We start from the raw sequence: 25,900 nt of genomic DNA, 5'->3' as shown, positions 1-25,900 counted from the left end.
TTTTTTCGACATATAGCCAATGATTAGTTTAATTTGAAGTGAATGACATATTTCTTTGTCAAATTTAATATGAAAAGTATTGAATCAAGTGAGAAACAACCAGTATTTAACTTTTTTATAGATAAATTTTTTATTGAATTATCAATTGCAATATAATTGTCTATATTTTTAACATAACAGTACGCTATTACTATAAATAATTTCTTTTATTACAATTTGGGAATGTTTTTGATGTTCTTTGACAACTTGCAATAAGTACTGGAATTGTTCTTCATTTTTGTCAAGCATTGATTATATTCACTGACTAATGCAACAGCTCGCTCTGCTGAATCATTGACAACTTTTAGTTGTTGAAAGTATTCTATATTTTCGAGATAACTCTCATTAGTAGGCCATAATTCAACATCGACATCAAGAAAGTCATACGGTAGATCGAAGATTTTGAAAAGATTTAATGACTTTTTAGACACAAAGTCACTCAGAGTTCTCTGCGCCAATGAATTCAAATCTTTTTAGCAATTACAAATCTTTTAGCTTTAGAATCTGTACCTTCACGAGTATTAACAGCTTCAACAATACTTTTTTACTTCTAATGGAACGCCATCGTCAAACAGTGATAAAATGGCAAGTTCATCGCTCAAATACCATAAGTGCGAAATCATTTTTTCACACGTAGCTGAAGAAATCAAAGGATTGATATGTTTGTACTCCAATAAATTTTTCATAAACTGCAAGTCATGATAAGCAGCAGTTGTTGCAGAAGTTGATGAAAACCAAGCTTTTAAATACAATGTGACTATAAAAATACAGAAATGACGAAGACCATGCAATTCTTTCTGAGAGAGTTTGAATTCATCTCTGAATAGATACATTTTCAAACTATAAATGGCCTTAACCATCCATCTAGCATGATGAACAGCACCAGGACGTTTGAAAGAAATCTTTTCTGAGGCATTTCTCCAAGGAAAATCAATGATAATTCCAATAATTCTTTATCTAACTTATTATAACATTTCTTTATCGATCGAAACTCAAATTTATGTAAATTTTCCTGAAACTCATAGTTTAAATTAAAATTTATCGAATTATTGATCAAAAACTGGAAATATTGATATTCGTTAATGTTTGACGATGAATATCTCGTAACGGCTACACTTAATCAAAAAATCATAAGAGACCATTTTTGTAGAGCAGTAAATTTCCTACAAAATCATGAGTTCCGCAATCCGAAATAATTTTTTTCATCGACTTATAAAATTCATAATAAAAACGAATATTTTCCTTAAAATAGCCAAACTTCAACTATGAATATCTTTTAATCGGTTGTGTTTTTGAAAAAGTCATAAGAGACCTTTTTTGTAAAGCATTCAATTTCTCACAAAATCTATGCCACGGAATATTTTTCCAAGCAGTTGGAAGCGAGATATAAATTTTTTTATCTGATTATTCGAAAAAAATAGAAACCCGCAAAGCGGAGGACCTTCCCGTTATAATTAAGAGCTTATACTTGGAGAGAATTCTTTTTAGGTGTCTACGAACCTATTTTTCAGAGTATAAAATCAAAAATATATTATTCGATTTTTTTGACCCACCCTAATATATAGTCGACACTGGCGTCGACAGGGCTGTAGAGCTCCACCTTAAATGTGAGCTTACCTGGTTCGTAGATTGTTGGGCGCCGGGAACTTCTCGTTCCACCGTTCGGTGGTGCACGATAGATCGTCGTTGGGCGGCAGGTCGAGGCCGAAGAGATTCAACTCAGTGTTATACGAAGACAGCAAGGGAATCGGGTCAAAATAATAATAAAAAAAAAATGAAAAATAAAAAAACAAATGCGCAGGGAGGTTTAATTAGTCAATTTATTGATTACTAATTAAAGAGATCTAATAACATTCGCTGGTTCGTCAAATTTCAAAGATAGCAAAAAAAAAAACAAAATAAGATCAATACAAAAAATTTTACAATTAATTAATTGCTCGATGTATTTGCTAAAATCGCCAAAATAACAAAGCCAAGTTCGGAATTGGTGACGCAGTCACTTGCAAAAGAAGCAAAACAAGATTTTTGTACGCAAATCAAAAAAAATCTACAATAATATTCGCAATGAAGAAATTAACAAAAAAACAAAATTTAAGTAAACAAATTATTTATACTTGATTTGATGCGCGAGTTGACCAATCGCAGGGTCCGAACTTACAACGACGAAAATAAACTTCTGACGTCGAATTTACCCATTACAAAATTAAATCAAATTATTTAAAAAAAAAAACAATCGAATTGATTAGTACAACGTCAAATTTTTTTTAGTACCAAATGATATCGAATTATAAGAAAACAAGCAGTTGAATTAATTATTACAAATTAAGGCGAATTAATGAAAAAAATTAAATCGAATTAATTATTATAACCAAAAAGAATTAACACTCAGTAATTACAAAGTGTAAGATAATAGTCTTAACATTAAATATTTAGTTGCCGGGACTGGGTGTTAAAAGATGGAGTAGACACATTCGTGGTTATAATACTGTTTAATCTAAATTAATCACAGGCATAGTTTATTGTACAGAGTTTGAGTAGTTTACAAATATTGAGCACTTTGAACATAGTTATAATCTTGAATTATCACATTAATTCATGAGTACGCGTTGATTGAGTTAATTGAGTTGTATTAATTAATGCATATTAATTAGACTGAGCATGAGTTGTAGAAAGTTGATCTTCAATTGAACTGTTAATTAACTTACAATGTAATTAACACTAGCAATTATGAGCGAGAAATATGAGTAATGTTGTAGAATTAGGTCACCAGACGATTAATTAATTACACTTAATTAATAGTCATAGTATGAGCGTATAAATTGGATTGACTGAGTGTAATGATTGATAGAGTGAATGAATGCAAGTGTAATGAGAGTTTGAGCTTGAGTCTGTAGAGTTCACAGTAATGATTAATTGGATGAGCTGTATAAGTTAGAGTCACTGGATTATTAATCAATTAACAACATAATTAACTCTCACAGTGTGAGCGAATGAGCCTTAAACTAACGAGCTCAATTGAGTACTTGAGTCTCGGGATACGAGATAGAACACACAACGTTGAACACGGAATGGCGACAGACCCAGAGCATGTGGCAGTCATCCCCAATCACCACCAAGCAACATCTGCAATGCGGCAGTTTATTTTGCCGCAGGATGACGTATCAATTAGTAATTGTAATATGCATTGTTGCTGGGTTGAACGTGTAGGTGACTGTTGTACGTATGTATGAGAGAGAGCGACACATGGGTAGCCATGTGACAATGAGTAAGAGAGAGAGGGAGCATGAGAGTATCGATTGTGATAAAGTGATCTCAGATGATTTATAACAAATACTTAATTGTACCTGAGTTGCCAATGATTGCTGGTGAATGAAGATGAGTAGCGATGCTGTAGTTGGCTTCAGTGAAGTTGAGTAGATGAGCTTGGAGATTTTGTAAATACAAAGAAATGCACTGGTCACGGTAAATGCGTGTGTACGCTGTACAATTAGCACGTGTTATGAGGAGTATGGCTGTTTGCCGGTGAGCCAGTTGAGTTGCGGTGGGACACCCGAGGGCGCTTGTGTAGCGGCGCCTCGGTGCTGCCAGTTTGTTGCGGGAATGTTTGAATGATTCCGCAACACAAAGAAAATAATCAATAGTCTAGTCGAAGTAAATTCAAATCAACTCGTCAATGTCACAATTCGATGACGCTTCCATTGAAATTGTAATTCGCGGCGGATAACTGGGCAGTCGGTAACTGTTTGTTACCATTCGGGAAAAAAACGCGGGAACAAAGCTCGAGATGTAACGCCGACTGGCGCTCGCAGATGGCGTTGAAAAGTTATTCTAGAAAATTCACATTTAAAAAAATGTTTTTATAGTTTTTTTGAGATTTCTAAAAATCTACTCGTCTAAATCAGTTTAAATTATATTTAGAATCTCAGTTTGGCCAAGCTCTTTTGGATGGTGCCAATTGCAATAGAATCGTTCGAACGTTATGAGCGATTAACACACACACACACACACACACACACACACACACACACACACACACACACCGGGAGTCAGTGTGTCACCCTACGGAAAGAAGAGGCTGACACAATGCAGCTGAAGTTGCAGCTGACAGAAGCAGTGCTGCGAGATTACGGAGGAGGTATTGTCCAGCCGTATGGAGTTGCCGAAGCCACACTAAAGATTGAATTGCCTGACGGAGTTGTCAAGATCCATGCCGTACCCGACGATCTTATAAATGTACCACTTATTGTAGGACAACCATTTTTGGATCAACCAGGAGTCACTATGGATCAGAAGGATCGAAGTTTCGGGTGTTTGACAAAACAGTAGCTCCTCTACCAGAAATAGAGAAATTTTTTCTGTTGAAAATAGCACTGTGGGCTAAAGAGACGACGGTTATACCGCCCGAGCATGCAGCTGACATCACGGTTAAAGTGAGAAGTAAAATTATTGGTGATTTATTTGTAAGCTAAGAGTACTTGGTAAAGAAGGTCGGGAACATTATGTCCCAAGAAGCATGTGAAATACAGAAAGTGGGATGCTCTCAGTTGTTAATTGGTCTGATAGATCGTTAATTATTTATCAAGACAAAATAATCGCCAGGGCTGAGCGTGCTTAGGAGGAGTCCTTAGAAGTTAGTTATATTAGAATAATGATACGTACAGTAAAAACAGAATCTCAAAACGATTTAATGAATCGAAACGATTAACGATTGCAGATGGAGATATCTCCATCTGAAAGGGATGCGTTATATACTTTGCTAGACAAATATCGCGATTGCTTTGCATCTGATGTGTCCGAATTAGGTCCCACTCAGGCAGCGAAGATAAATATCGAATTAAACAGTAATTCTGTAGTAACTTATAGGCCCTACCGATTATCATGTGCGGGATATGAAAACGTACGCAGCATAGTCGACGAGCTAAAAGAAAATAACATCCTTCAAGTGTCGAATTTTCCGTTTGCTAGTTCCATCCTTTTAGTCCGTAAAAAGAACGGTGATGTAGGAATGTGTAACAGGATAAAATTACCCTTAATCGATAAGTCGCCGGATATCAATAATTATTCGACATAGCACTGGCGCGTCTCGATCTTCGGGCCTAGAGAGAGAATGGAAGGGGGTAGTTTTGGGTTATTATAGGTGAGCTGGGCAGTGAAAAAGAGAGAAGTGTGACCGCCAGACGGAGTGCCACGGAAATCAGGAAAGACCGATCCCCGGAGTAGTGACGAGACGAAGGAAGCCAACTACAACTAGGACTTCATCCTTAACGAGTGAGTTAGATCATCGTTTGGTTCGTTAAGGTATCAATAATGACTTTGTGGGAAAAAAGTGAACCGCGGTTTACCCATTACTCGGTTACTTCTCCGTTTTATTTATTAATTTGATCGTTTAATTGACGATTATTTAATTAATCAGAATTTGATATCTGCTAGTTTGAATTGAGTGATTTTAATGGGGATTTATACCCGCGAGTCACTCAATCGACCTTGAGGGATAAATTCTTTCAACATTATTCGCGAGAACTTTTTAATAAATAAAATTAATCAATTAAATTAATTAACATCTGAAAAATTCATTTATTTGATCGTTATGATTTGATCACAATTAATTCAAGAAAGAGTGATTAATTTTGTGCTTGAAAAATAATCGACAAGTATTTTCTCATGGAATTTTGGTCAAGCGTTGATATATATGCATCACAGTAATTCCAAATACCCAAGGTCAATAACTATTAAACTAGCGAATGTTTTAGAATCAAAAATGAATGCTTCGACTTTTGTCGAATTTTATAATCTATAAAATTATCGAAAATCATATTAAGAAATATTAATTGAAATGATTTACATTGCGCGATATTTTATTAAGTGACAATTAATTTTGGGCTTAAGCCCGTAGATTTAGATAAATTAAAATTATTGAAAATTAATAATTAAGAGCGTGGGCATTAAGCCCGAGAATTAAGTTAGTTCTTGTTGGAAATTCTCACTGATAAAATTGGTTATAATTTATTAATTCTCTTCGTTAATTTTGTATTAATAATTTTTGAGTTTGATTGTTAAAACAATTATTATTGACATTAACTTAATTGTCAAAAAAAACTTGGTCGGAACTATTACTATGTTGGCAGATTATTAAGACCTTTGTCTTCATATTCTTATCTATTAATTCAAGATATTAAGACCTCTTGTAATTAAATATTTATTGTTGTATTATTAAGACCACGGCAATAAATTAGTTAGGAATCTTAATCGATTTTAATTTTAAATCAAAAATAAATACGCAGTCGAAAACTGAGAATTTGGAATAGTTAGTTCAAGGTTAATTGAAATTTAGTTGTTAATTGAAAATTATTGTTTTATTAAATACTAATGATTAAATAATTTCATTTCATAATGTTGTAATCAAATTAATTATCATCAAATTTCTTAAAATAATTTCATATATCAATTAAGCAAAGTGTGGGTTATGTGTGTCAAGAATTGTACGGGTAATGTGTGATAGAGGGTGTTAATAGTGTTAAGTTTGGTAGTCCGGTGGACTTAATTTTAAGTAAAAGTGTGAAAAAGTTTAAAAGCCTATTAGTTTTAGGACAGGTGTGGAAGACCGTTTGTTAGAAAATGCCCATCAGGTTAAGGACAGGTGTGGGAGACCGTTTGTTAGAAAAAGCCCGTCTAGTGCTTGTATCGTCGTTTGGGAAGGTTCGTTTATAAATATCGTTCATCTCGCAGTTATTCTCTGCTTCGTTAGATAATAAGTTCATTATAGTGTGTGTGAGTGAGCCCTTAAATTGTTGAATTTATTATTTTTAGTGTTAATAAAATTGATCAGATTGTTAATTAAATCTTTATCATTCAACAGCACCTTCCTCTACTATCTCTACCCTAAGATAAGATTTCCTCAGCTCTGGACCGGTTCCAGGAACCGTGATTGATAATCCTGGTGGCACCCTAATAATTATTGTTGTTTGTTGTTAAATTGTTAGTTTGTTTGTAAATTGATTAGAGGCCAATCTGAGCAGGTAAAACTGTTACAAATGTGTGTTATTATCGAGCCCTAAATGCTATAACGAAGAAAGATAGGCATCCACTGGCGTTAATTGACTATCAACATGATAGGTTGCAAGGAAATTCCTTCTTTACAATTTTAGACTTGTTTTCGAGATATCACCAAATACCCGTTACAGAAAGTTTCGTCGAGAAAACAGCGTTTGTTACGCCCGATGGGCAATACGAGTTTCTTGGAATGCCGTTTGGGTGAGCCGATGCACCCGCCGCGTTCCAGAGGGTGATTAATCAGGGTCATTGTTACATCCCAGAAAATTTAACTATAAAACAAAATTATTTTCCGTTTTTGAATTAAATTATTAATCAATCGCAATAAAAATTCCGCTGCTTCGCAGGTGGTTATCACCAGCGAGGCAACAGAAATCATACGAGATAGGTCTCTCTGAGGCGACGCTGGAGCCTCGGCTAGACAAATCATATGCGTCAGCGTCGGGCTTCAGCGTCGTTGCTTAGCTGCAACCTGAGATCAAAGATGGCTATTGCTAATTTGTAAAACTAACTAATGAGAGCACCCATTCAGTAATCTGCGTGACTTTATAGAGCACAGAACGCTTCTCAGCTGACCGGGCCTCTCCCGCTATTTTTAAATAAACTTGTTATAACCGAACGCTACTTCACGTTCCATACTATTAATCCTCTAGGTGAGAGCGCTTTTAAAGCTGTTCCACCATAGCTAAATCTTGATGGAGACGAGCGCTTTGAAGCAGTTCTCTTCCTCTTGTTAACCAATTAAATCCATGCCCCGGGGAAGACATTTAAAAAGGTCAGGTCGTTCGGTCCGAGAAAGGCTCTCCAGGTGTTTAGTTTCGGAAGGTGTTCCGCGATCGTTGAGTGAATCTGTGAGTGACAGTTCCGCCGTGTCCGTTACCAAATCATCGGCCAGCATCAAACCCCTCGAGGATTTGCCTGCTTCACCGTCATCGTCGCCAGGAAGTCCAATCGCTCAGAGGGTTCAGAATCAAGGACGACTGGCCTACTGGACCAACGTCGAACAGGGTTGAGCCCTTTTCAGAACTGACCTGCCATTCCAAGCGAAACTACCCGGTGCAACTTTCCCATTCCATGACCCCCGCTACGGATATTACTCTGAAGAGTATTACAAACGAACCGGGTCTGACAGTTATACACCCTTTAAAGCCTGCCGGTTGGAAAAGAAGGGTTTAATATGGGGAGAATTTTGGGGCCCTTAAAGGTAAGGTCTTTTTACTAGTAATTATTATGAAAATCACGAGAAAGCTTATTTGTGACGGGTGAATATGCCTTGAGGCATATTCATTTGTATAATCTCATTATTGTAAATAAACGTCTAGTAATTAAACAACGGGTTTCTTACACTTATTTTTTCAACCGGTGACATATGCCGAGTGGTCAAAGGCGTACCTTTGGTCTTACATACCATCTTGATTGAGATTTTACACTTGCCGCGTGGGTTAAGATTTTCACAACCGAAAAGTCCCGAACGAACCACTCCCAACAACTAAAGTTGGTGACATGACTATAGCAGTTAAAACCGACTCTAAATAAAAAATAAAATTGAAAAAAACTTACTTGTTTGAATTAACAAAGCTGCATCATCTTCTGACAAGTCTGTTTCTTTTTTCGTATCCGAGACCTTTGTTTTTCCTAAAACAAATTGTTTACGGTATTCATTAACTAAGTTATATGTTAATCCTATTAGCTTTGTGTGTTAACGTTTCATAAATTGTAATGCTACCGTCAGAATATTCAAAATTGATTTCTTGGAAGTTCGTCAAGTATGAAATATCAGAATTATTTCTAATAATCTAAGATCCAAACCTAATTTAACCTCGACCGATTTAGAGTAATTTGTTATTTGTTCTTTCTTCACTTCATGCAAAGTTGTTGACGCCACTCATTCTCTCATTAATATGACGTCCCGGTTACCTCACAGGTTTGTAAGTAACCAGTAGAACAACTAGAGCTGGAGATAAAGATGTCATGACCTCCAGAGTCGTATGTAGAGGTTTTCGAATTAACTCCGAAAAAACTAACTTCGGTGAATTTAATTCACAAATGAATTTATTTAACTATTAAAATACCCTTTAAAAATAGATGATTTGATGACTGCCGTGAAGGCCGTGGTTATTAGCTTTTGCGGTCTCTCGACAAGAATTAATTATCGATCGTATTAAGTTCGTAACTTTAAGATTAAGAAGAGCCTCGAACTACCCGTGCACCCTGCTTAAATCTCCTCGTCCAAGGGCCGCGCCCTAGGAAAAGTAGGGTTGCGTATCAGGCCCCGAATGTCCTCTTGTCTTGAGTTCATGCGCGTGGCGTTTCCGAGGTTTAATCGGATTACCCGTGCGCTGACTCAACTCCAGAGTCCAGGACACGCAGGTGTTCGTTATCATTCATTTATTCAGAACATTCTTTGAATGTTCGTGAATATACTCATATACTACACTAGTCACAAAAATTAAGGGATATAAAAAAAATTCCAAATTTTTTGGTGATTTTCAGCGAGCTGTAACTCCGAGGAAAATGATCGCACAGAAAAAAAAAAAAAAAAGCAAATTGTAGCTCCAAGTGTCTAGTTTTTAGATATGACCATGAAAATGTTTTGTCATCGTCAGGTCTGGAGAAATCCTAAGAAAACTACTGAAAAAAAATTTTTCGAAATTTTTTTCGTCTTAAAAAGGTCTACGGGCTTCAAAAAAATTTTTTCGATTGTTTCGTTTAAAAGCTCTTTTAGTAAATTTAATACCCTTTAATTTGACGTAATCAAAAAGCCTGTACGATAATTTGCGGCGGAGTTATCGTCAATCAAAGCAAAAAGGTTTTTTTTGACTTTGGAAATCAATAACTCTGGAAATAATGACTGTATAGGAAATCGAAGGAGGGTTTTGAAAACTACACAATATTCTCTATAAGAAAACGTAAACCGCTTTTGAAGAAAAAATTTTTTTGAATTGAAAACTCGGACTGAAAAAAAGACAAAAATTCGCATAATTAAGGATATTTGGATAACTTGGTATAACTTTGGATAAAATGGATGAACGACGGATATCGTTGGTAATTTTTTAACTTCAAAGTGTCCCCTAAAATCCCTAAGAAATTCAAAGCGCTGCGATTTTTTGTTCATAGTGCCCAGAAGCTTCAAATTCTGTGTTTTCGCAAAAATCACCATTATGAGCAATTTTGTGATTTTTATTCATTTTTCCATTGAAAAAAATTTTATTTTTCAAAATTCTTTATTTTTTCAATCAAAGAGATTGATTTTTCAAGAAATTTGAAAAAAAAAAAATTTCAATTTTTTCGAAAATTTTTTCGAAATTTTCTCAATTTTTTCGACTGTTGTTTTACCGCCGGCATTAGCGTTACCCAAAGCGTACCACGTGGCGGTTGCTCGGTCGGATTTACGCTTCACACACACACACGCGTGTGTGTGTGTGTGTGTCTTTGTCTGCGTGTTTGTCTGTTTGCAGCTGCCGAATGACCTCTGTACGCACGGCAGTAACTGCTCAGTACCGTGTATTGCCACCTCTGTTCCGAATCACAGCTCGTAAACGCTCTTGCATGTTGATGCATCGTCGAATATCACGTTGCGAAATTCCTTGCCAACAACGTAACAACGCTTGAGTCAACTGATGAAGATTGTGCAGTTGCGGATAGTCTCGCCGCAATCGACGCCCAAGCATGTCCCAAACATGCTCAATTGGGTTCAAATCAGGACTCATCGCTGGATGATTAAGCGTTGTTACGTTGTTGGCGCGGAGAAAAGTTCGCGTACGAACTGCAGTGTGAGGACGAGCATTATCCTGCATCAAAATGAACCGTCTTGCCCCCATGCGTGTGCGCATAGGCAGGACGTGTGGCTCCAGAATTTCGTTGACGTACCTATCGGCAGTCAACGTCCCACGAACGATGACCAACGGGGTTCTGGTATTGAAGGACACGCCTGCCCACACCATGACTGATCCACCATTGAAAGCTGTAACTGGTCTCGTAAAACCATCCCGATCTCGTTCTCCACGACGGCGCCAAACGAGAGATCGTCTATCGCTGCCATGAAGACAAAATCGAGATTCGTCAGTCCATAATACACTGGTCCACTGTCTACGACCCCAATGGTGATGATCATGAGCATAGGCCAATCGGGCTCGGCGATGTCGTGGAGTGAGCATAGGCACGCGATTTACGCGTCTAGCGCGTAGTCCTTGCTCTCGAAAGCGATTTCGAACCGTCGATGCCGATATGTGTTGTTGGGGAGGACGTTGTCGACGATTGCGAAATTGATGAGCGATCGTGTGGGCATGCGCAGTAGGGTTTCGACGAGCTTCTCGAATGATAGCTCGATCATCACGCTCGGTAGTGATTCGTAGTCTACCTTGACCCGGACGACGATCGTAACTTTGAGTCGCGTTAAATCGGGCATAGGCCCGACTGATAACGGACTGGCTCACTCCCATAGAAGCTGCTACTTCCACCTGACTGTAGCCCTCTTAATGGAGGGTAACAATGCGAGCCACATCTGTGGCAGCTAAATGTCGACGAGGCATATCAAAAGGTGCTTATCAAAGAAAAGCTTACATAAAATTCACGTAAGGAATTTAGGCTAAAAAGAAAACGTAAAATTCAAGTTTTGTGTGAGGAAAAGCCGAACTCCGCGGGGGGTATATCAATTTGTTTTTATTGAATTTTTAAAATGAGATTTAAAACTAAGGCAGTTGTAGCGGACAGAAAAAATTGAGTTAATTTTTTTGACAATAGTGAAGCATTCTGAAGACGATAAAAAAAAATTAAAAAAAAATTTTTGATATAAAAATTTCGAAAAAAATTTTCGAATAAAATTGAAAATTTTTTTTTTTTTTTTTCAAATTTCTTGAAAAATCAATCTCTTTGATCGAAAAAAAAAAGAATTTATAAAAAAATTTTTTTCAATGGAAAAATGAATAAAAATCACAAAATTGCTCATAATGGTGATTTTTGCGAAAACACAGAATTTGAAGCTTCTGGGCACTATGAACAAAAAATCGCAGCGCTTTGAATTTCTTAGGGATTTTAGGGGACACTTTGAAGTTAAAAATTACCAACGATATCCGTCGTTCATCCATTTTATCCAAAGTTATACCAAGTTATCCAAATATCCTTAATTATGCGAATTTTTGTCTTTTTTCAGTCCGAGTTTTCAATTCAAAAAAATTTTTTCTTCTTCAAAAGCGGTTTACGTTTTCTTATAGAGAATATTGTGTAGTTTTCAAAACCCTCCTTCGATTTCCTATACAGTCATTATTTCCAGAGTTATTGATTTCCAAAGTCAAAAAAACTTTTGCTTTGATTGACGATAACTCCGCCGCAAATTATCGTACAGGCTTTTTGATTACGTCAAATTAAAGGGTATTAAATTTACTAAAAGAGCTTTTAAACGAAACAATCGAAAAAATTTTTTTGAAGCCCGTAGACCTTTTTTAAGACGAAAAAAAATTTCGAAAAATTTTTTTTCAGTAGTTTTCTTAGGATTTCTCCAGACCTGACGATGACAAAACATTTTCATGGTCATATCTAAAAACTAGACACTTGGAGCTACAATTTGCTTTTTTTTTTCTGTGCGATCATTTTCCTCGGAGTTACAGCTCGCTGAAAATCACCAAAAAATTTGGAATTTTTTTTATATCCCTTAATTTTTGTTACTAGTGTATAACGTAGATTTTTCCCAACGGTAGATCTTAAAAGCAAACTATAATTTTACTACGTTACACTTCGTCCATCTCAGCCATCTTTTGATACTCCAGGAACCCCGACAGGCGCCAGCCGACTTTTGTTTCACCGGTATCGGCAATCGGGATACGATAAACTTAAATTTTATGTTTCCAGAAGACCAAGATAGGCCTTGACGGTAACGAAATATCTCGGTGTCGCTCAGTTATGCTAGTTATGGAGAGAGGGTCGTGATTCGGTCTCTCAGAGGAAGTGATCCCATACAAAATGGGACTAAACGGAAGCTAATACAGCAATCGGTACTCTCAAACTAATACTCCACATTTTAATCGGAAAATAAATCAAACCGATTCATTAAATATCGCGGAAGCAGTCCTAAAACGACACGAAACGAAGACAATGGCTTGAGCCATTGGTCTACGGTAATAGCATGCGTGAGGCACGCCAGATTCGGTACAAGAGACTCACTCGACTCTCAACGCGATGCTCACTCAACGAGAGTTCGCAATTGACTTCTTTTACGATACACATTTAACGCTGCCTAGCAGCGATGGTACGTCCGTCCTCTATGAGAACCTCCATAAGACTCTCTTTTACAATCTGGCCTCAAGTCGAACTTCCACACAAAACGATCCGTACTCTTTCGCTACCCCAACCAGACTGTTACAAAAACAATCCTTTACCATGCATGACTCCTGCCAGACTCTTTCACAAAACAATCTTTACTCATTTACAACTCAAGCTAGACTGCCTCTCACCGTACCCCTACTACATTCATGCCACCTGCTACATGCGCTCAACTCACCTGCACGCTACTCTCAGATACGCATATCCCCACATTCACTTCTACGCTCACACAACTAGAGTCCCAGACCTAGCAGTGATCCCGCTTCCCTGGAAGCTCAGACAGAACTCGCGACTACCCTCGTGCATCCAGCAATCGAGGCCTGTCAACCGCAACCTACCGCATGAGACTGCTAACACTCCCGTACTTTGGAGCGACGACATTTCAGTCGCTCCTCTACAGTAATGACCTCGCTCCGAGAGGCTGAACCTCAGTTCAGTCGTCGGTAACTGACCGGGAAATACACTACATCATTCACTTTTCCGCAGTGCAGCTCGACATCCTCGAGACAACTAACTTACTCACACACACACACAATAGTTCTCAATACTACACATTATCGTACTCACACAACATAAACTCACAATATTACTCAAGTGTACTACTACTGGAACGCTACATAAAAATGTAACGTTACAGTACTCAACGCTAGTTGTCTTACAATAATCATTTTTATGAGTCTAGATTTTTTATTAACATTCTTCCTGAGAAAATGTTAATGTAAACTTAAAGATATTTTTGTTAACTCAGGTGTTGACGGAGTTTCATTTTTCTTATCATTTTATATTTCTTGTGAACTATTATTCATCATTTAATATGTAATGTTTAACATTTTTGGCTTATCATTTAACATAATTATTTATAAGAAAAATGAATACTTATGAAATTATTGTATAATTGTTAGCGATTAAATTAGCGCGCGTATTCGCTATCAGAGACATCTGCGAAATGCAGATGGAGACGTAACATTAACATGGGAATAATATTTAATTTGAGATTGAGAATCATCAATGTAACGAAATTTGTCAGTAAGTAAGCATTCAAAAGAACGAAAAAAATGTTATCAAACGTTAAACTTGACTTTAAGATTACGTCCAAAAAATCCAAGAAAATTAAAATTAATTTATTATTGCGCGCTTCATAAGCAAAGCGTTGAGGTGGGTACTACTGTTACTTCACGCAAAACAACTAATTTCACAAATTTCAAATGTCTCTATTTATCACATATTGCACTTGTAAAATAATTCATACACACACATATCAAGAAAAAACCCTATTTTTAACACTCATGATATTTTTTATGCTATATTTGTTATTTAAACTAGTAAAAAAACTGTTTAAAAAAGTTCTGCCTTCGCCGTCCGTATGTCTGTATGTGCGGATCTCGTATCTTGTGGTCACGATAACTAGTGAAATACTTCACTTATCGAGTTGGTTTTTTTATAGGCTTCAGTATTTTGAGGAATAGAAGCCTATTGCTTTTCACGGTATAATTTGATGTAGTTTGATTATTATTTAATAAATTAAATATCGACTGTTTACTTTTTAGTACTGTGGTATATCTATATATATTGTGATGCACCTCGTGCATCCAGCAGGTGAAGCTACCTGTTATTAAAGCGCTATCTATTACGAGAGCGCGAATTCAAATGAAATATTTACAAATAATCTCAATATACGTTTACAAATTTACAGATACTCTCAATTTTATTATAATGAATGAGTTTATGAGGCGTGCGCTTTTGGATTTTCCAACTATTTCCCAGTGAACACATGACTGTAATATGACGTCATTTATAAGTCAAAGAAATTTCAAAACATTTTTCGTTAATATGACGTACAATTGACCTGTCTGGTGATCCAATTGTGATATAAAAATTTGTGATATAATTTTGACATTATACTGATGTAAGTCTATTATTTCTCTATGATATTACAAAGATGACTTAGACATTACGTACAACTGACATAACATATAAACTACAATATTTCGTAACATTAATGCTAGTATTGTATGTCATAACGACGTAAATTAACATTTTACGTTTAAATCAATGACAATTCACCATTGTACGTAATCTTGATGTAAGTATACCATCATGCGTTTATATTAGTGACAAGTCACGGTTATACGTAGTCTTAACGTAAGATTAACATCATGTGTTTACATCAGTAACAAGTCACGGTTATACGTAATACCAATGCCATTTGAGAGTCATCATGTAACATCAATAATTAGTAATAATTGTATTTAATACTGGCGTAATTTGTAAGTCATTTTCTAAATCACTGACAAACGATTATTTTCTACAATATTGATAAAATTTGGGTGATTTATTTTTGTAAAATTATCGATTGATCGAAATTTATCCAGTACAAAATTCGTTGATAAGATGTCTAATTTACAATTAGTTGCTCAATATTAGTGAAAATTGGTTTAAAATTTTTGAAGAATCAGGAAGAGGTAAACAGCTAATTTAAGCCGTCACCTTGCAAATTTAAGTTCGTTTGTAATAACAATAATTGACAATTTTTCAATACTAATGAATATATCTAAAATATTAGCAAATACATATATATAAAAACTTTTCATTTACGTTCTTAAGAAAAATACATACACACTAAATGTTTGAGATAAATTTTTATATCTATACTTATATGTTTCTATACACTATAAAAAAAGAATCTCAACTCAAAGCTACATTTCTTTGGACCAAGAATATATTAAAGATGAATGAAAATTTCGTGAATAAAGCCAAAATTTCTTGAGACAAATTAACTTCTTCTTGCTCCAATATAACTTCGGCCTCCGTTAAAATTTTCTTGGCGCAAGAAATACTTTTTTTTGGTGCATATGTCTCGTATATAATAGCTAAATTTGTCATTAAAGACAAATTTGGGGATTAGGGAAATAAAGGATAAAGGGGAAGGGGAGAACCTTTACTCAGTAGGAATTTTCGGTAACAGAAAATTTTTTTTAAGTTAAGGTGCTTTAATACATTGTAAAAATATTTTCGACCTTATTCAGTGTAAATGACTTGGTGTAAAAATGATAACAAAATATCCTGTTCAATTTATGTGGCATGAACTCTAAATTGTTAAACCGTCGAGCGAGTATATGTATAATTTCTTATGATTTTACGCAAAAAAATTAGATTTCAGTCATTTAAATATGGCGCTAATATTTGGTAATAATTTTCTAACATTAGTGCTGCCTCTCATAAAACATTGAATTAGAAATAATTCGTACAGTTCCATGATTGTCATTGACGAGACTAATAGTATTTTATATCAAGTTTTATAATGTTGTTAATATATTATAATGGTTGTTTCTCGGCACTGGCGTCGACAGGACCGGAGAGCTCCACCTTAAATGTTGGCTTGCCTGGTTCGTAGATTGTTGGGCGCCAGGAACTTTATGTTCCACGATTCGGTGGTTCACGATAGATCGTCGTTGGGCGGCAGGTCGAGGCCGAAGAGATTTCAACAAGTGTTATACGAAGACAGCTAGGGAATCGGTTCAGAATAACAAAAAAAATAAAAAAATAGATGCGCAGGGACGTTTAACTAGTCAAGTTATTTATTATTAATTAAATAGATCGAATAACATTCGCAAGTTCGTCAATTTTTAAAGATAACAAAAAAAACAAAATAAAATCAATACAAAAAAAAACTGTGTGTGTGTCAGCTCCGACGCACGACTGGAGTTTACTCCTCAAGTACGAGTATCTAACCATACGCAAAAAAAGTTTATTCAACTGAAAATAGATTAATATCATATGAAAGGGTAAATTTACAAATTAATGAAGAAAATAATATTCATATATAAATATAAACTTATTCATTTTATATACATTAATTATAATTAATCGGCGAAATATTTTACATTAAACTTTTTACAATAGTAAATTTCAAATTCAAATAGTAAATCTTGCAAATTCGTTGTCTCTCGGCTGGAGTTTTTGGAGGTGGTTTTGATTTTTTCCTAGTAAAAAAATTTTTTAAAAAATTAGAAAATTTATAAATGCATAATTAGAAAAATTTTAACCAACTTTAAGAAAATTGATAATAAAAAATTTTTTTATAAACATTTTTTTTAAATGATTATAACTAATTTTTTTTCAAATATAATATCATCTTAATAACTAACAAAATATAGTTGTAAAAAGGTAATTATCTCACTAAATTTTTTACGTACAATGATAAATAATACATGAAAATTATTTAAATATGCTAAAAAATAACTATCCGAAAGAAAATTTGATAAAAACATTATTATAATCAAGAAATATTGTTAATTTTTCAGAAAATTAATTTTAGATTAATTTTAATTTTTATTTTTAATTTTAATTTTTTATTAAATTTAATTTTAAGATTAATTTTAATTAATTAATTTGAGATTAATTTTTCAGAAAAACATTATTATAATCGAGAAATATTGTTGATTTTTCACATATTATCGAATTATTGACTTGAATTATTAATATTTAAAAATTATTTATAAAATAAATCATAGTAACTTGGAGGAATTTATTGACATCGAAAAAAATAATTTTTTGTTAGGTTAGAAATTGTCTATTTTACGTGGATGCGCTTGATAATTCATATGGGATTAAATATCTAATTTTATGTGTTCTCAAATATATATTTATATGAACTTCATCAATAATTATTGAATATTTAATAAATACAAATCGCACATGCCCATGCATATAATACATAAATTATAACGTACCTTGCACCCACGTTTTCGTCAGATGTTCCGGCAATATTATCTACACCCCTTTCTGCCATAATTATATCAAAATATTTTTAGTTCACTTTAGCCAGTACCCTTGTGGAAATAATTCTCTGGAAAAACTCTTGACAAGTCTTTATAACTCTGAATAAGACTTTTCGAAATTCTTCACATCCCTAACTAAGTGAAGGAAAGACTTAATAAGTCTTCAAAACTCTGCAATACTCTTCAAAAGTCAAATTTTCCCTGCAATTTCGGAATTTCTCAAAGAGTTATTAAGACTTGATAAGACTTGTTCAGTTTTACAGGAAAAGAAGAAAATATTTCTTTTCAAAAAAATTACGTATCAGAATTAAATAAAACTATAAAAAAGAATTAATGCATGTTTTAAAAAAATTTTTTTTAAATAATATTTTCATCACGAAAATACTTTGATGGGCATCGAATCACTCATAGTTGAGCAAGTCAAAACATCAACAGCAAATGAAGTGCACTTGCTGTTGGAAACAGATATTACTCAAAGAGTAAATCCAATCGGTATTTAATTTGGACTATCAAATATTAAAGTCAACTTTCTAGGTAGGAAAGAATTTTCTAACCACATGCCACCTATTAGAAACTAAGAACACTCAAAGATTCTAACTGTAAATTCGTAAACTAAAATATGTTAGGTATCAATTAATTCCAGCAGATAGCGTGTGGATAGAAAATTCTTTCCTACCTAGAAAGTTGACTTTAATATTTGATAGTCCAAATTAAATACCGATTGGATTTACTCTTTGAGTAGTATCTGTTTCCAACATCAAGTGCACTTCATTTGCTGTTGATGTTTTGACTTGCTCAACTATGAGTGATTCGATGCCCATCAAAGTATTTTCGTGATGAAAATATTATTTAAAAAAAATTTTTTTAAAACATGCATTACTTCTTTTTTATAGTTTTATTTAATTCTGATAAGTAATTTTTTTGAAAAGAAATATTTTCTTCTTTTCCTGTAAAACTGAACAAGTCTTATCAAGTCTTAATAACTCTTTGAGAAATTCCGAAATTGCAGGGAAAATTTGACTTTTGAAGAGTATTGCAGAGTTTTGAAGACTTATTAAGTCTTTCCTTTACTTAGTTAGGGATGTGAAGACTTTCGAAAAGTCTTATTCAGAGTTATAAAGACTTTTCAAGAGTTTTTTCAGAGAATTATTTCCACAAGGGTATAATGATAAAAAAAATTATAACTTCACAATTACAATGTTAATTATTGATATTTATAACATGTAACAGTTTTACCTGCTCAGGTTGTCCCCTAATCAATTTTTAATTTAACTAAACAAAACTAACAACAATAAAAATTATCAGGGCGCCACCAGGATTATTAATCACGGTTCCTGGAACCGGTCCAGAGCTGAGAAAACTTATCTTAGGGTAGAGAGAGTGGAGGAAGGTGCTGTTAAATAATAAAAATTTAATTAACAATCTGATCAGTTTTATTAACAATAAAAATTTACCAAACTTAACAATTTTTAGCGCTCACACACACACTTATAATCTAACGAAGCGGAGAACAACTGCGAAATAAACGATATTTACAAACGAACCTCCAATTTGACGATACGATGACTAGACGGGCTTTTTCGAACAAACGGTCTCCCACACCTGTCTTAGAACTAATTGGGCTTTTTCGAACAAACGGTCTCCCACACCTGTCTTAGAACTAATTGGGCTTTTTCGAACAAACGGTCTCCCACACCTGTCTTAGAGCTAAACTTAAAACTATAAGTCCACCGGACTAACAACAAACTAACTCCACACTTAAAATTAAGTCCACCGGACTACCGAACTTAACACTATTAACACTCTCTATCACGCATAACCCGTTCAATTCTTCACACACATAACCCACACTTCGCTTAAATAATTTATTTTTTTATTTTAAAAATGATTTTAAATTAATTACAATTTACTTTTATTTTACTCAATCATTGGCTATCGGTGAAACGAAAATTCCTATATAATGACCAATTTCTTACTAAACTTTTTTCGTGTTGACCTTGACTCCATATCACTGATTACTTAGACTTAATATCCACGCTGACAATTATCAAGTGTCATTCATTTTAATTTAATTACTTTACGGACTTAATCCCCAAAATTTACTTAAATTATAGTTGTTAAAATAATTTATAATATAATAATTTCGATAAAAATTTCCTAATATAACCTTCTTAATAATTTTCCTTGATCGGTATTGTTTTTCAATAATAAATTCTTACTATAATATTCTTCACAATTAATACTTTTCTTAATATAAAACATTCTTAGTAATTAATTCTTAATATAAAATATTGTCAACAATTTTCTGATCATTTTATCAATTATAAAAATTCGACACGAGTCGAAATAGTCAAATTTAATTGCTAGAACATTCGCTAGTCAAGTCTTTGCTTGACCTTGGGTATTGGAATTTATGCGACACACAACTGACGCTTGACGAAAATTCCACGAATAAAAATTTGTCTAATTTTCTCAATGACAAGGATCAATCAATTTTACTCAGTTAATTATTGAAAAATTAGTTTAATGAATTTTCTTAGATGTTAGTTAATTGATTGAAAACTTTTAGATATTAAAACTTTCCCCCGCAAGGTCGATTAAGTGATCCTCGGGTATAAACTCTCATGAAAATCACTAATCCAAAAACTAGCAAATGTTCTACGATTTAATTATTGAATAAAATTTAAGATAAGAAGAGGAATGATAGACCGAGTACGAACCGCGGTCTATTTTCCACCCACGGAATGAAATAATGTACCTGGGTAATTGTCTTACTACGTCCACGATGTCTGTCTACCGTAGTGAGTCCTCCAGGTACCGGTTGTTAGATTCTTTTTCACTCCGGGGAATTGTCCTCACTCTAAGTTCAGTTTTTCCTGCTGCTTTGTTGAGTAGTGACCGGTGCGGCTGACTATCAAACCTCTTCTGATTTTGTCACTCTCCGACTCCCGAGCACTTACCCAATCCACCCCCCCCCTTCTCTTAATTACTAAACGGAAAACCCCGAAGATCGGGGCGCGCCAGTGCTGAGTCGACTAATTATCGATCTCTGGCGACTTATCGATTTAGGGTAATTTACCCTGTTACAAACAAAAAAAATAGCAATATAAATACATCGACACTAATAGAAACAAACAAGCCCAATAACATATAGTATATAGGTATAGTCGCCTATACAGCATACCCTATGTACGTCTCAATACACTCACAGCTAAATTAAGTTGCGCACTAAAGGTGCGCACCAAAAACGTGACACTTTTTCGTTAGTTCAGTTGGTTTTACCCCTCGGATTTTTCTCATACCGGGCGCCTTATATATGAAAATCGATTCTTAAGGAGTAAACTCCAAAAATTTATAATTAATTGCTCGACGTATTTGCCAAAATCGCCAAAATAACAAAGCCAATTTTGGAATTGGTGACGCAATCAATCGCAAAAGAAGCAAAAAAAAAATTATTTTACGCAATAAAAAAAAGTCGACAATAATATTCGCAAATAAAGAAATTGACAAAAAAAATTGAGCTTACCAATTAGTTCTACTCGATTGAACGCTCAAATTGACCAATCGCAGAGTCTGAACTTATAACAAACAAAAAAAAACTTTTGACGTCGAATTTAATTATCACAAAATTAAATCGAATTATTTATAAAAAAAATCAATCGAATTAATTAGTACAACGTTGAATTCTTATTAGTACACAATCAAATCGAATAAAAAAAAGGCAGTCGAATTAATTATTATAACTAAGGCGAATCAATAAAAAAATTAAGTCGAATTAATTATTACAAAAAAAAATTAACTCGCATTAATTACAAAAAAAATAATCCATCTAATCGATTTAAATCCAAATAAAATCGTCAATGTCAATATTCGCTGCCGCTAGCATTTAAATGGTAATTCGCGGCGGGTAACAGAGCAGTCGGTAACTGTTTGTTACCATTCGGAAAACGCAGGAACAAAGCTCAAGATGTAACGCCGACTGGCGCTTGCAGATGGCACTCTGGCCGAGACAACTTTTCTCAGCACGCAATTTTACAAAATTCCACCAGAATTTAACAAATTTAACAAAAGACCGATGGTACCGAGCACCTGGTTGTCGTCACCCGGAAGTCGGAATTAAACAACACAATTATTGTTTTTTTCCGGCACGAAATTTTTCGGATTAAAAAAAAAACTCTTTCTTTATTTTTTGTTCAATAGAAAATTACGAAAAAAAAAAACAAACAAAAAAAAATATTAATTAAGTTAAATTAAATTGAATTTAATTAAATTAATTTAAATTAAATTCAATTAAATTGAATTGGGAAGACAGAAAAAAAAATCCTTCCAATGTCACGGCTCAGTCGCGGGTCGCGCCGAGGACACCCAGGTGCATCAAAAAGAGACTGCGATCGCACTTACCCCGTTCAGTCGACCTCGTAGACGGTGCGAAGTTTTCAAGAGTCGGCGTGGACTGTGCTGACAGGCGGCAGAAGCTCTCGGCGATGGCGCCACAATAATCTAAGTGATCGAAACGTACCAAGGTCCACTCTTCCACCAAATTTAACAACATAATAATTTTCTTTTTTTTTTTTCTAACGTACGGCAATTATTGACAGTAATGACTGATTTTCGAAACGGAGTCGACACAGAAAAACAACATGTGATCGGATGATTATCCTTTCAGCAAAATTTTACCTTTTTCAAAAATAATTTGCGCATTATAGAAACGACTTAAATGGCATCCTGATCAGAATTAATTATTATTCTTTCTTTCACGGCAACATGTGGTTTATTCTCCTATGGCGCAGCTAAAAAGCTGCGCGTCCAATCAGCTCACGGCTTTTCAGCCGGCCGTAAATTTCAGCAGTTGTCGGATAACTTCTCCCAATCGATGATTGGTCGATTCACGTCTTAATTCTTTTTTCGGTGTCCAGGTGGAGCCTCGATGCGCTACCGTTGCTCAAAACGTTCTGTCATTCGTTGATTCCGCTTCCCGACTTTCCCTCGTCGCTCATTGTCGCTCCCAAATGTCTCCCTGGTCGTTGATGGCTACTGAACTCCGGGTTCGTCCGATCGCTTTATCTTACCCCCTCTCTCTCTCACACACTCTCAATTTCATACTCAGTTCTCAATCCAAGTTCGATCCCAGCATACTTCAGGATTTTTTCATCAAGTTTCACATATTCGCTGGGTGCGTAAAGCATAGTGAGGGACGCAAAACTGATCTCAGCGCCCGCTACGAATGATGCAGAGCTGAGGGTGGCATTTTATTACTAAAAGCTATAAAAATAACACGTGTATCAGTTTAATTAAATTAATAAAATAAAATGGGTCATCAAAGTTGTTATGTAGTTGATTGCAAAAATACTAGTAGAAATAGCAATTGTAAATTTTAGAAGTAAATTTTAAGTTTCTGATTAAAAAATAATATTACGAGTAATAGATTAAAAAAAAAACAAAAGAAAAAAAAGAAAACAAATTTAAAATACATTCGTAATGTATTTTAAATAATATAGTTATGTTAGATAGGGCTATTCGTTATTCTTTGTCCAATTTTAGATTGTTCTATATTTAATATTAATACTGATTTTTCATTCAATATTAATTTAATAATATTCACCTTGACAGATTTTAATACTGCTTAACCTAATTCATTTGAGACTTGTTTTAGTGATTGTGTTTATTTTTCTTACAGTTTTCAGGTAACCTAAGAAAAAATTTTTAATTTGAACTACACACTCCGCGTAATATGTCACATTTCCACGAAAAAAAAATTGTTTTTCAAGTTTATTGAATTTTTCAAATAACTATTTGGCATCCAATAGATGTAAGTTTTCTTAAAAGAGCCACCGTGAGTTGTATCGTTAAGTGGCGCTGGGGTCGGGCACCCAGCGAATAACTAGTGTTTAAAAGTTTGTAATAAGTCCACACCACTGTAATTGATTTCAAAATTTCAATCATTTCATTTTTGAGAAATTTTTTTTCTTTATATTTTTATCTGAAGTACAATTTTTACATCACTTTACGTCATGATGGCATCATCATTGTGATATAGACATTGAAACAACTTTGCTTTCTGTCAAATTGGCCCCTAATCAATTAATAAATAAACTCAAAATTTAACAAACTATAATAATTATTAGGGCAAATAACTATATTTGTTAAATATTAATAAATACTTAAAAACTATTTTACTAAATATACTTTCTTCCTAAATGAACATTTTATGAATGTCAAGAAATATTTATTAAAATTTAATAAATTAAATAGTTTTCTTTGAGTGAATTAACTTTTTAATAGTTAATAAATCTTTCTATCAGCGTATATTGATAATTAATAAATTGCAAATTTGATAAAAAAATTTGTTCATGGCGCATCGATCAGGTACACGATTCGCATTACTTGTAATTATAACAAACTCTATCCACTTACTCTTCAAGTAAGCCTCGTAAGTGAACAGGTAATGAATTAGTCTCTCAAGTATTGGATCGCAAGTTCGGTTCCCGCACGCGCCGATTTCTTTTTTTTTTTTTTATGGAAAGAATTCTATGTAATTACATAGGGCCAATTTTCGTATATGATTATGTATAAGTATTGTAACAGAGTAATTTACCCTTGATCGGCAAAACCGATCACACGTGGTCATAATTCGACGCAGCATTGGCGCGTCTCGGTCTTCGGGACCCGACTAGTATTAAGTGGGAGGGGGTATTTTGGGGCCTTTATATAGACGAGCCACGAGGGGTGTCGACAGAAGTAGTGAAGTTTACGAACGAGTGACATCGTCTGCTGACCAACCGAGGAGGAAGCTAAACTCTATACCAGAGTTCTCTATTTTAAAAATTATCAAGGTATGGAAATTTTGTCTCTGCGTTGAGTCTTGGGGTTTATACCTGGCTCAATAATTTCACTATGTCTCAAATATTGACCAAATTATGGTAATTCAATTGTCTTATAATATCTGGCTTAATAATAATTAGTTAATTTAATTGATTTGGTTCGTTAACAGTTTGAGCATTCTTCTTGGGGGATTTTATATCCAAGGAATGTTCTAGACCTCTTGGGTTTGCAAGTCGTGAATGATTAATTTATTAATGCAGCTGGTTAATAATTGGTAACATCTTAGATTGGTTTTTATTAAAAAAATTAGTAATTAAATTCGGGAAGAACATCGAGAAGGTTCTAGTCGACACGACAAAGTATTCGGTACCCGAGGTCAAAACTTGCAGCAGTGACGAACAACGATATCCAATTTTGAGCGCGTAAATTCCTTATGAATTTTATCACGCAGTAAATTATAAAATTAATAACTGGACGTTAGTATAATGTAAGACAATTGAATTATCATTTATTAATATAAATTGTATTGAAAATTAATTATATTATTTGTCTAAAAATATTTTAATTACTGGAAAATTAAGTATTGAGAAATTGCGACGAAATTAAATTGGAAGTACCCGTGGATGATTTTTAGAATTTATTTTTACATCGAGATAAATTATTGTTAATTCAGTATCTAGTCGACAAGAACCATATCAATAAATAGCTAGTCGAAAATTCCACGCGGTTGAACATGATATTAGAAAAGAAGCCCGGAAAAATTATAATAAGTAAAATTTAATACCATTATTCCGATCAAATTCTATGTAAAACTATCTGTCAGTGTGAATCACGTCCGAAAGGCTTAGTTAAATTTTATAAAGTATATTCTTGGGATTTAATTAATGCGA

General features: G+C 34.2%; 1 protein-coding gene across 1 annotated transcript in view; it reads right to left on the bottom strand.

The window, feature by feature from the left end:
- Ninac (STKc_myosinIII_N_like and MYSc_Myo21 domain-containing protein ninaC) overlaps positions 1-25,900 on the bottom strand; it is a 1,002,000-nt gene that overhangs the window by 45,635 nt on the left and 930,465 nt on the right. The window contains 1 exon segment of the mRNA XM_074259010.1: positions 8,650-8,724. Coding sequence (XP_074115111.1) covers positions 8,650-8,724 — 75 coding nt within the window.

Source organism: Cotesia typhae, unplaced genomic scaffold (assembly GCF_013202065.1).
Source record: "Cotesia typhae breed Kobodo isofemale line unplaced genomic scaffold, CoteBio_Ctyphae contig_17, whole genome shotgun sequence".
Taxonomy (NCBI): domain Eukaryota; kingdom Metazoa; phylum Arthropoda; class Insecta; order Hymenoptera; family Braconidae; genus Cotesia; species Cotesia typhae.
This window is presented reverse-complemented; position numbering and strand designations above follow the sequence as displayed.